Source organism: Cherax quadricarinatus, chromosome 91 (genome assembly GCF_038502225.1).
Source record: "Cherax quadricarinatus isolate ZL_2023a chromosome 91, ASM3850222v1, whole genome shotgun sequence".
NCBI lineage: Eukaryota > Metazoa > Arthropoda > Malacostraca > Decapoda > Parastacidae > Cherax > Cherax quadricarinatus.
The window spans coordinates 12,603,038-12,616,751 of record NC_091382.1 but is presented as its reverse complement, the minus strand read 5'-3'; the positions used below and the strand labels follow the sequence as shown (position 1 = coordinate 12,616,751).

Here is a 13,714-nt window from a genome sequence, read left to right as displayed (position 1 = left end):
TTGTTGTGTGTACTTGACAAGCTGAGAGTAGACGACACTCTAGCGTGGGGCTCCCTTAGGCGTGGGGCCCAATTGGGAGCAATCGGTCCAGTCGGCTTAAGGCCAGCCCTGGGTTTGGTATTGTATTTGCTATTCAGGGTGACATCTAAACTGTTGTATCTGCGTGCCTCTGGCATGACAGTGATAGTGTGAATAATGATGAAATTGTTTCTCTTTTGGGTCACCCTGCCTCATTGGGAGATGGCCAGTTTGTTGAAAAAAAAAATAATCTGCAACACAGTTTAATTGTCTGTCCAGATTATATTTGTTATGGTAAAAGCATATAGACCAGTGTCTGGTATGTCTGCTAGTAATTTCTCTTCCCTGAATTTGCTCATCAAAAGTAGTTGTATACATGACACACAATATAGACTAATTGCTGCTACTGAGGACATGATGCAGCAGTGTTTATTTGTTATTACTGTTAATACTACCTTACACCCAATTGTAACATTCTCATACTTGTAAACTACTTTCAACAACTCATAATGTTATATTTCCATAATATAATTGCAATATTTATTATTGAAACTATTTTAATTTGAGTACAATTTTTTTTTTCAACAAACCGGCCGTATCCCACCAAGGCAGGGTGGCCCAAAAAGAAAAACGAAAGTTTCTCGTTTTAAATTTAGTAATTTATACGGGAGAAGGGGTTACTAGTCCCTTGCTCCCGGCATCTTACAACACGCATGGCTTACTGAGGAAGAATTCTGTTCCACTTCCCCATGGAGATAAGAGGAAATAAACAAGAACTAAAAAAAAAATAGAAGAAAACCCAGAGGGGTGTGTATATATATGCTTGTACATGTATGTGTAGTGTGACCTAAGTGTAAGTAGAAGTAGCAAGACGTAGCTGAAATCTTGCATGTTTATGATACAGAAAAAAAGGACACCAGCAATCCTACCATCATGTAAAACAATTACAGGCTTTCGTTTTACACTCACTTGGCAGGACGGTAGTATCTCCCTGGGTGGTTGCTGTCCACCAACCTACTACCTAGAAGTATAATTAATGTCTGCTATAAATAAAAACAGATGTACAACTTAAACTACGATCAGTTTATTTAGTATTAAGTAGTCTGTAAGCCATTAAATTAAGTCTGCTCATAATGCCTAGGCATGATAGTGGCTCTCTTTGCACTGCAACTCATTATTGTAATTTCATTATTGTAATTTCATATTCTCAGTGTAATCTTGCAAAGAAATAAAATTTGTTTTGTTTTGTTTTGTTTTTTTTTTTGTTTTGAAGTCAGGTGCCTGTTAACCCCTTCAGGGTCCAAGGCCAAAATCTGAAGCTCCAGTGTCCAAGAAATTTTGAAAAAAAAAAAAATTATTTTTTTCTTACAGAATTAAAGAGTATATAATTGTGAAGGTAATAAGACAAAAAAAAAAATTCTGATCAGTACTTACTGAGATACAGTGCTGAGAAGTTGACCCTAAATGACGTGGTGGCGGCAACATCAACGATTTCCACATACGCACATTACTTTATTTACCGTTTTTCGTAGTTTTTTCTTTTCTAATTTTTTTCTTTTCCTACTAACATTTGGGGCCTGAGAGACCAATACTGTATATAATGTATATACATGTATATAAATTCACTGTATTGAACACAATAACTGCACTAAAGTTGCTATCATATTATTGTTTACCACTGTTGTTTATTACAATAAACATGCACAAATCTTGTATAATACTAATGTTCTATCACATATTCACATATTTACAATCACTGGACATGATTTTAGAACTGCTGGAGCTTGTGGAAGTCCTTGAAACAAGGCACCATGCACAGAGGTACCTTACATTCCTCACACATAAAACGAGTGTGTTTGCGTCTTTGTTGCCATCGTTTTGTTTGTACACAGACGATGCATCTCTTCTGAGCAAATTTCTTCTGAGTTGAAGGAAGCTGTATTATGAAATGATCACCTTCCCTCCTCAAATGCTTGGGTATATCCTGAGGAGTTCGAGGACCTTGTATAGCAGGTGTTGTTTCCTGGTACTTCATTATGAGTTGTCTGACAACAGACAAACAAAATTCATCATATGGTGGTCTGTTGCCAGTCTTCATTTGGTACATATTATATGCATTGAGCATTGAAATGTCCATGAGATGGAAGAAAAGTTTCATGTACCACTTGTAACTTTTATGAACACAATCAACAAAGCCAATCTGCATGTCACACTTGTCAACCAAGCGCATGTTTTGTGTATAATCAATCACTGTCACTGGTTTTCGAATACGTTTATTAGTCACTCTATCAACTTTGCCACTGTCTTGCATTTCATTACGGTGAATGGTTGTCAACAATGTGACATCTCGTTTGTCATGCCACTGTAATGCCATGATGTCATTGGCAGTAAACACCTGCACGTCATCACCACGAGCACCTGCGTTGAGCCTGAGCATATGTTTATGATTAGAACGCACTGTGCCACACACATCTGTCTTGTTCATTCTCAAGAAATCACTGAGCAATGGGCTTGTGTACCAGTTATCAGTATATAATGTATGCCCCTTACCAAGATAAGGTGCCATCATGCTTCTCACTACATCACCTGAGATACCCAATAACATCTTGGTATCTTTCAATGTTTTACTTCCCTTGTACACAACAATATCCAATACCAGGCCACTGTCACAGTCACAGAGTACAAACAGTTTTATACCAAAGCGTTTTCTCTTGCTCGGTATGCACTGCTTGAATGACAGCCTACCTTTGAACAAAATCAAAGACTCATCAATTACAAGATTCTTGAATGGATAAAAGTACATGCTGAACTTTTGTTTGAGATACATAAAAACATTTCTAATCTTGTATAACCTGTCACTTCTGTCAGGCCTGGTTTTGTCAGAGAAGTGCAACATATGTAACAGTAAGATAAACCTGTTCACTGGGATGATTTCACTGAAGAGCGGGGTAGAAATTAGCCGATCTGTGGACCAGTATGCTTTTATATTATGCTTATAGACATGAGGCATAAGCATTATTGTTGCAAAAAGCAAATAAATTTCTGCAACAGTCGTCTCTTTCCACCGGTGTAGTCTTGACTGTGGTGATATGATCGTATTTGCCATGGTGTACTCAAAATACTTGTTATTTTCCCTGACAATAGTTTCCATCAATGGCTGGTCAAAGAATAGTTCAAAGAATTCCAGTTCATTTTCAGTGTTTCCAAGCGGACAAGTTGGTAGAATTCCACTTTCAGTCATCAAAGTGGTGGGGCTTGGGAACAAAATTGGGATTTTGCTACCAATCCCAGATACGGTTTGCTGGTGGATAGTGGACATCATAGGCTGGTTGTGTGGGTAGTTGTGGTTGTGGTGGGCTGGTGGCTGACGCTCCACTTTGTCCTTGAACTGCGGAGTCAGCAGCGTGGGTCCCAGCCTGGCCGTGGCACTACCATCACCACTACCACCATCTAGTGATGCCTGTGGTCTATCCATGCCAAGTGTAGCCACATCATCCTCACTATCACTATCTATACCTGGTGTAGGGCCACGGGATGTACTCTGGGATGTACTCCGTACCCTGGTCATGGCATAGGGTACACTACCTGAGCGCATGCGGTGGCGTACATACCGACACTTCACTCGTGAATATGTGTCCTTACTATCACTACTCAAATGATCGTCAAAAGCAATAAAATCACAATACACGTCACTGTCATCATCATTACAGAAGTCAGAGGCCTGGCCACGCGAAAATAATAGTTTTCTCTTGCGTTGAGGTACAACCGACCGTGACTTGACAAGTGCCCACACCAGAGGTAGAAGGTTGAGGATCGTCAGGGTTTCCTGCACTATTATCGTTATCCTGGTCATTCCTTTCGGTCACTAACTGATCAAAGCAAAGAATTCGTCTTCATTTCCACTTCCATCACTGTCAGAACTATCAGATAGGAACAGGAAAGTCCCAATTTTTCTTAGAGTGAGAGCTGCCTTGCGACGAGGCATGGCGTTCCCACAATGCTATGCGGGCGCCTAGATTTTTTGTTTATGGCGCACACCCACCATGCAGACCCGTTCTCTCACATGTAGGCCTATGAGCATTTTTGCGCTAAATTTGATGGCGCTAGAATTTTGGCGTAGATCTACAGTTTGGACACTCAACTTGAAGCCGTAGATCTGCGGGATGGACCCTGAAAGGGTTAAACCAGTTGACTGTCAGTGACCTTGACTCCAACATAATGTGACACAGTAATATTAATCTCTGTCACACAAAGAGTTTAACATCTTTTTTTAGGAATATAATAATAATAATCTCCATGGGGAAGTGGAAAAGAATTCTTCCTCTGTAAGCCATTCATGTCATGTCATAAAAGGCAGCTGAAATGCTGAGAGCAGGGGGCTAGTAACCCTTTCTCCTGTATAAATTACTAAATTTAAAGAGAGAGACTTTCGTTTTTCTTTTTGGGCCACCCTGCTTCAGTGGGAGATGGCCAGTTTGTTGAAAGAAAAAGAATAGTAAGCATTTTATCATACATATTAGTTCTGTTCAACTTGTATTTGTCATGATTGATCAAGTGCTTTAGCAAGGGAGGAACGATGTGAACCAGCACACACCACCACTGCTGCCGCCGCCATCGCCGCCACCCCCCCTCACTCCTCCCCACACATCTACCACCCACTACATTTATTATTTTTCTCAGTTTTCTGCTGATGACACTATGCTGTTGGAAGATTCTGAAGAGAAGTTGCAAAGGTTGGTGGATGAATTTGGGAGAGTATGTAAAAGAAGGAAATAGAAATTGAAAATTGGAAAGAACAAGGTAGTGAGGATAAGAAAAGATTTAAGTAATGAAAGATGAGATATCAGATTGGAGGAGGGAGTATGGAGGAAGCGAATGTGTCCATATATTTGGGAGTGAACTTGTTGGTGGACTGATTTATGAAAGAAGAGGTGAACCATAGAATTGATGAGAGGAAAAAGGTGGGTTGTGCATTGAAGCATCTGCAGCAACAGAGAACATTATCTGTGGAGGCAAAAAGGGAGTATATGAGAGCATAGTGGTACCAACACTTTTATATGGGTGTGAAGCAAGGGTTGAGAATGTTGCAGCAAGGAGGAGGCTGGAGGTAGTGGAGATGTCGTGTCTGAGGGCAATGTGTGGTGTGAATATTATGCAGAGAATTTGTAGCTTGGAGATTAGGAAAAGGAGGTGTAGAGTTATTAAAAGTATTATCCAGAGGGCTGAAGAGGGGTTATTGAGGTGGTTTGGACATTTAGAGAGGATGGAGAAGGAAGGAAGGAGTGGTAGAGGACTTCACAGGAATGGTAGGAGGGAGGTTTTCAGTGTTAGGATCCAGCAGGCTTTTGTGAGTGTGTTAGATATGAGTGAAGACAAGTAGTTTTAATGGCTTGCATGTTGTTGGAACATGAACAAGGTAAGTTTCATAAAGAAATTCAGGAAACCAGTTAGCTGGACTTGAGTCCTGGTGATGGGGAAGCCTCAGTTTGTGACTCGACTGGAGTTTTGAGACTCTATGACCGCGGGTTCAATCCCGGCCGGGGTATGGTTTCCTCAGTTTGTACTCGCTTGAATTGTGATATCTACGCACTTCTGGCAAGACAGCAGTTAAGTGAATGATGGTGAATGCATTTCCTATTTTTGGAAGTTACCGTACCTTGGTAAGGGACAGCCAGTGTGTTAAAAAAATAATAATCCATCTAATGTACTTATGTTAGCCTTCACAACTAACAATGAATGTGATCTAGTGCCACTTAACAGCTCATGACTGTTCTTAGACGATATATATTATGGAAAATGACACCTATATTTATTTATTTGCACTCGGTGCATCAAAATGTTCCATACCTGTAAAGAAGTAACTATTTCAGTTTTGTACATTTTCATATTTCTCTTCTACTGTTTTGCAGCAGGAAGTGTTTTTTTTTTTTGTCTTGAAGGGATTTTTGACCATGTACCAGATATCAATGATATTTTCTAAATCTTAAAAGAAAACTCAAGCTTTCTAGTGAGGTATAACTTTAAAAAAAAACATTATTTGTACTGCATAAAGAAATAAAAATTGTATTGTGTAGTTTTTTTTTTTTTACTTTAGTACTGTATTATTTCCCACTCGAAAGGTTAAAGTTTTTTCTTTTATAAATACAATATTCTACAATTATTTTTGTCATCTGTTTTTATCATTGATCTTTATCCATCGCATTTTATCATTCACTTGTAATTTGCTTTGTGCAGTTTAGGTAAAAGGTTTGGTTCTGACATTCTAATACACATACATGTATTTGCCTTTTAATATTGTTTTTCAGGTTTTTTTTTTTCATTTTATCTTGGTTTTTTATACATTATTCATTTCTGGTGTATTTGAATGGAATTAGTTTGTGGGTTATGGCATTTTATGTATTAGTTCCAAATTTTCTTTCCCATGGTTTTCCAGCACTTGCTATTAATGCAGTATAAATACATACATTAGGGCTCCACTTTATGGCATTTTGCTTTATGGCATTCCACTAATACAGTCAGTTCAAATTATGACCTAAACTCTCTATACGGCTCCCCCTACCTGACTTTCTAATACGGTCACCGCACCCCACCCTGTTTTAGATTCTCCATGAGCTCCGTAAGCACCAAGTCTCTCCATTGTGTCTGGAAAATTTCAAGTGTTTTTAAAAATTATTTCATATTTTTTTTTTTTTTCAACAAACCAGCCATATCCCACCAAGGCTGGGTGGCCCAAAAAGAAAAACAAAAGTTTCTCTTTTTAAATTTAGTAATATATACAGGAGAAGGGTTACTAGCCCTTTGCTCCTGGCATTTCACTTGCCTCTTACAACACGCATGGCTTACGGAAGAAGAATTCTGTTCCACTTCCCCATGGAGATAACAGGAAATAAACAAGAAGAAGAACTAGAAAGAAAATAGAAGAAAACCCAGAGGGGTATGTATGTATATACGTATATGCTTGTACATGTATGTGTAGTATGACCTAAGTAGAAGTAGCAAGATGTACCTGAAATCTTGCATGCTTATGAGACAGAAAAAAGACACCAGCAATCCTCCCATCATGTAAAACAATTACAGGTTTCCATTTTACACTCACTTGGCAGGACAGTAGTACCTCCCTGGGCAGTTGCTGTCTACCAACCTACTACCTAGAATTTTATATATACACTGTACTCTGATAATTATACTTATGTATACCTGTACCTAAATAAACTTACACACTGTGCTAGCATGCAGGTATGCATTAAAATCAATAAGAGTGTCTTGTATTTCGAGATGCCATATTAGTAATGATAATAATACTCAATAATAATCATTGAGTCTCATTAAATGTTGTATATTACGTTAATACAGTGGACCTCCGCCTTACGATATTAATCCGTTCCTGAGAGCTCATCGTAAGCCGAAATTATCGTAAGGCGAATTAATTTTCCCCATAAGAAATAATGGAAATCAAATTAATCCTTGCAAGACACCCCCAAAGTATGAAAAAAAAAAATTACCACATGAAATATTAATTTAAATACACACAAACTGAAGAAGACATGCACAATTACTACTCTACTAAGAAAAGAATACATGAAACTTACCTTTATTGAAGATCTGATGATGATTGATGGGATGAGAGGAGGGGAAAGTGTGGAAGTTATTGTTTAGGACTTGAGGTAGCAAGTCCTTTTCCGGGGTTACTTCCTTTCTTTTAATGCCACTAGGACCAGCTTGAGAGTCACTGGACCTCTGTCGCACAACAAATCTATCCATAGAGGTCTGTACCTCCTGTTCCTTTAAGATTTGCCTAAAATGGGCCATAACATTGTCATTGTACAGGTTGCCAACACGGCTTGCAGTTCCTGTGTCAGGGTCTTTTTCATCCATAAAGGTTTGCAGTTCAACCCACTTTGCACACATTTCCCTCATCTTTGAAGTAGGCACAATGGATTCCACAACTGGCATAGGCTTCTCAGGGTTAGCCCCAAACCCTTCAAAATCTTTCTTAATTTCCATACTAATTCTCACCCTTTTTACCACAGGGTTAGCACTAGAAGCTTTCTTGGGGCCCATGGTGACTTATTTTGCAGTTACAAGCACAAAAAACACTGGGATAAGGTGAAATGTACTGAATGTATGCGTGGATGTGACCGCACTGGCTGGCTTGTAAACACTGGCGCTGAGGCCACACATGGAACACGTCCCGGACGAATCGCGTGAGGCGAGGCAAAATTTTTGCATTCAACTGTATCGTATGGCAGATTTAACGTAACACGATGCCATCGTAAGGCGGGGGTCCCCTGTATACACATTTTCGTTAATCTATACTTTTTCAAAATTATATAATAAACATGATATATAACATATAAAGATGATAAATACACTCCACAGTAGAATAAATAAACATAAATATGAGATGTGGGAGCCAGACAACTTATACGAGTGACGCCATATTAGTAATGATAATAATATTCACCGAGTCTCATTAAATGTAGTATATTACTTTAATATACACATTTTTATTAATCCAGCTATGATATTTTTTAAAAGTTATATAACAAACACGATACATAACATATAAAGATGATAAATACACCCCACAGTAGAATAAATAAACATAAATATGAGATGTGGGAGCCAGACAACTTGTACAAGCGTTGGCAAGAATAACGTTTTCTATAGTCCAACATAAGAGAAAATGTGTTACTGGGGGTAACTGTAGAAAATTAATCTTTTCGTATGCCTTCACTCAGAGCGTCATTTCTTCTAAAAAATGGTGTTACATGAGAAAGGGAGTGTTCCTCTTTATTTATTCTACCGTATCAATGTAGAGACAACTTGTACACAATGTAACTTGTACACAAACCAAACGTGTACACTTTGTTTACATAACTCACGTTCGCCTAGTTTGTTTACGTAACTCCACGAGTGTCCTCTCTCGTGTACTCATTCTCTCTCTCTCATTTATTTGTTTTATCTCGTTTACTCACCTCTGACCCTACATCAAGACTACAAATATTTTAAGGTAACTAATGAGTGTACTGTATGTGTATTTTACTTTTTTATTGTTTTTTAATGCCTAATTCTACTGCTAACCCAATGGAAATAAGTCACACTCTCTGACTTTTTTGGGTCATCCCAGGTACTTTACACATATGCTGCTATGTATGATAATCTATTTAACTGCATTTGTGTATATCTGAATAAACTTACTTACTAACTTAATATATGTTAGTGTAAACTTGTTATCTAGTATGTATTTGTATGCATTTATAAGTGGAAAAAAGAGGTATTCAACTTTACTGCGATTTCCACTTTACGATGGTAGCCTGGAACCTGCCATATAAATGGGGCCGTACTGTACTACTATATACATACTACTATACCGAATACTTGTGTTTATTGCATTTTTACATATTGTACTTAACACGTGTTTATGTTTTTAGCTCTTGTTTTGAACACCGGTTAGAGCAACACCTGGCCATTTGTAATGCTCGGGAGAAGACCGGTTTGTCGTATATGAGTCGCAACATCAACCTCAGACCTGGTGACCAGGAGGAACCTCCAAAAACCTCATTATCTTCATTATCGGACCAGCAGCTCTTGTCCTTCATAACACGAGTTGAAGCAGCGCACAGAGGTACATTCTTTTTTACTGCCTATTATGAAAATAATCTTAAAATAAAGCTTAGAAGGAAAGAATTAAAAAAGTTTGTGTAACAAAAAGAGACCTTTAGTATAGAGTTTTTTCCTCATGAGACTTTATCAAGGACACAAAATTAGCAACATGCACATAGAACACTTAACTCTGATATTAACCCTCCCCTCAAACATCTCCTTGCCAACCTCAACAGAACACATGACCATAACACAAGGCACAGATCACTCTTTGATGTTCCTCATGTCCATCTCACGTTATGCAAAAACTCGATGCACATAAAAGGCCCTAAAATCTGGAATTCATTACCTGTAAATATAAAAGAAACACTACCTGTTTATAAATTCAAGTCTCTTCTCAAAGATCACTTACTCACCCAAAACCAAATAAATACTGAATAACTGAACCTTATAAATTGTATATCTTAAATGTTTCTCATAATTATATCACATAAATGTTAAACCTAAGACCCAATCTAACTTTGTTATTTTTTAAATACACTACCTAACAGAATACAGGTCCGCCATCACAAATCCGGCAATCAGTTATTCGGTTCCTTCAGTTATTCAGCACTAATTTTGGCTAGCATAATTTCAAATTTCCAGGGTCGCCACACCAACCTGCTGGTACTGTTTGGTGGCGCTACTTGCTGCATAAGCCATTCCAATTTCTTTTTCTCCATTTATTGTTTTAACCTGCTTACTTTTAGTCCTAGCCATGGTTCCAATGAATAAAAGAAATGCTTCTCATTATGTAAAGCACCTACACAGTACATTATCCATTAAAGATAAGGTGGCTTTGAAGCCACTGCCGGTTGCCATGAGCTCAGTCTCATGAAGCAGGAGAATATGCTTTATTATTACGCTAATATCAACACTACAGCTTCTTTGCCTATCACAATTGATCTAATATGACATAAGAAACAATATAAATAACATAAAACATGTTAAATACTCCAGAATGAATAATATTTGGCATAACACTGAGCAGTTCGACAGAGTTATGAAGAGGATATGATAAACAAATACCATTCTCCTATCCTTGTCTTGGGGCTTATATTAGAGAAAACAGAGTATAGCACAGGGCTAACTATGATATACACTCGTACTCCACCATAAACATGAAACAAAAAAGTTATTTTCTCTCTATAGATTATCACACACAGCAGTATATGTGTAGAGAACCTAGGATAACCCCAAAAAAGTCAACGTGGCTTATTTTTAGTACCTGGCTGGGGTTAGCCATATATGATTTTTGGTAAATATTCGATTCCCAGCCAGGGTAGAAACATTAGGCATGTTTCTTTACACCTGTTGTCTATGTTTACCCATCAGTAAATGGGTACCTGGGTGTTAGTCGACTAGTGTGGGTGTTATCCTGGGACACTGACCTAATTTTCTTGAAATACTCAGCATAACAAGTGCCTTTCTATACAGTAGTATGTCACTGATGTCAGCTAGGCCTGTATACCTTGTACATGTACGTGTAGTAAATAAAGATATTATTATTATTATTATTATTATTATTATTATTATTATTATTATTATATTATTATTATTTTCTCAGTTGTTTGTTGGATTATCTTATTCAAACTTCGGCAATGTATGATGGAAAGATACTTCTTCAGGAACACCAAAAATGAAAGAAATCAGACCATAAATAGCGGAGTTCACTTCTCAGCCATTAGGGGCCGCTTAGCGGTATATTTTTGTATGGTTGTTATGGTTATATTCTCATTTTTTCGGTCTCATTTGATAGAATGAAAGATATATTACAGAAATAGATATGATTTTGATTGCTTTCATGATGAAAAGTACCTTGAAATTGCGCTCACAATAGTGAAAATGTTCTGTTCTTTAGCGAATCTCAGGATTAAACAAATGACGTCACCGTCCAATACCTGTCCGCCTGCCAGTCCAATACGTAGTCAAGATTATTATTATAATTAAAAAGAAGCACTAAAATGGCTTGACATTATTTATACAATTATTACAATAATGCAGCAGTCTGCATAACAGTAAATCTTCTATTTTTTTGTGAATAAAAATTCCAAATGAAAAGCAAGAGTAATATAAAAGGGGCCTGTAGCTGTGACTAATGAACAAAGAAAATGTTACTTTAGTGCCAGGAATGTCTGCATTCTTTATTCAGGATCCTATTTTGAAATTGGCATCTGTTGAAATTTGTGTGAAATCGGCCAAATTGCCAATTTCTGACCACTTTATTGGGTAGTTGAAATAAGTGAATGGGCGGTTTCTTGTACTCGGTTGACAGACTAGAAGTAAATAAGTTTATTCAGGTATACACAAATATAGTTACATAGATTATCATACATAGCAGTGTATGTATAGAGAACCTAGGATAACTCAGAAAAGTCAGACAAAGTGACTTATTTCCAGTACCTGGCTTGGGCTTGCCATATATGATTTTTGGTAAATATTTTTTATTTCTCGGTTGTTTGTTGGGCTATCTCATTGAAACTTTGGCAATGTATGATGGAAAGATGCTTCTTAACATACAACAAAAATAAAAAAGACACGATAAATAAGGGAGTTCACTTATCAGCCATTAGCCGCCTCTTTGCAGTATATTTTCGTATGGTTTTTATGGTTGTATTCTCATTTTTGGGGCTCATTTGATAGAATGGAAGATTTTTTTTTTTTTTATTATTATCACTGGCCGATTCCCACCAAGGCAGGGTGGCCCGAAAAAGAAAAACTTTCACCATCATTCACTCCATCACTGTCTTGCCAGAAGGGTGCTTTACACTACAGTTTTTAAACTGCAACATTAACACCCCTCCTTCAGAGTGCAGGCACTGTACTTCCCATCTCCAGGACTCAAGTCCGGCCTGCCGGTTTCCCTGAACCCCTTCATAAATGTTACTTTGCTCACACTCCAACAGCACGTCAAGTATTAAAAACCATTTGTCTCCATTCACTCCTATCAAACACGCTCACACATGCCTGCTGGAAGTCCAAGCCCCTCGCACACAAAACCTCCTTTACCCCCTCCCTCCAACCTTTCCTAGGCCGACCCCTACCCCGCCTTCCTTCCACTACAGACTGATACACTCTTGAAGTTATTCTGTTTCGCTCCATTCTCTCCACATGTCCGAACCACCTCAACAACCCTTCCTCAGCCCTCTGGACAACAGTTTTGGTAATCCCGCACCTCCTCCTAACTTCCAAACTACGAATTCTCTGCATTATATTCACACCACACATTGCTCTCAGACATGACATCTCCACTGCCTCCAGCCTTCTCCTCGCTGCAACATTCATCACCCATGCTTCACACCCATATAAGAGCGTTGGTAAAACTATACTCTCATACATTCCCCTCTTTGCCTCCAAGGACAAAGTTCTTTGTCTCCACAGACTCCTAAGTGCACCACTCACCCTTTTCCCCTCATCAATTCTATGATTCGCCTCATCTTTCATAGACCCATCCGCTGACACGTCCACTCCCAAATATCTGAATACATTCACCTCCTCCATACTCTCTCCCTCCAATCTGATATCCAATCTTTCATCACCTAATCTTTTTGTTATCCTCATAACCTTACTCTTTCCTGCATTCACTTTCAGTTTTCTTCTTTTGCACACCCTACCAAATTCATCCACCAATCTCTGCAACTTCTCTTCAGAATCTCCCAAGAGCACAGTGTCATCAGCAAAGAGCAACTGTGACAACTCCCACTTTATGTGTGATTCTTTATCTTTTAACTCCACGCCTCTTGCCAAGACCCTCGCATTTACTTCTCTTACAACCCCATCTATAAATATATTAAACAACCACGGTGACATCACATCCTTGTCTAAGGCCTACTTTTACTGGGAAATAATTTCCCTCTTTCCTACATACTCTAACTTGAGCCTCATTATCCTCGTAAAAACTCTTCACTGCTTTCAGTAACCTACCTCCTACACCATACACCTGCAACATCTGCCACATTGCCCCCCTATCCACCCTGTCATACGCCTTTTCCAAATCCATAAATGCCACAAAGACCTCTTTAGCCTTATCTAAATACTGTTCACTTACATG

The 13,714-nt window shown here is 38.3% G+C and overlaps 1 protein-coding gene across 3 annotated transcripts in view; it reads left to right on the top strand.

Annotated features, from left to right (window-relative positions):
* Window positions 1-9,452: 9,452 nt before the first annotated feature.
* Window positions 9,453-13,714, top strand: part of LOC128698409 (tRNA:m(4)X modification enzyme TRM13 homolog) — a gene marked incomplete at its 5' end in the record, with an annotated part of 130,639 nt that continues 126,377 nt past the window's right edge. For all 3 annotated transcript variants that reach the window (XM_070104390.1, XM_070104388.1, XM_070104389.1), the window contains 1 exon segment: window positions 9,453-9,646. In XM_070104390.1, coding sequence (XP_069960491.1) covers window positions 9,453-9,646 — 194 coding nt within the window.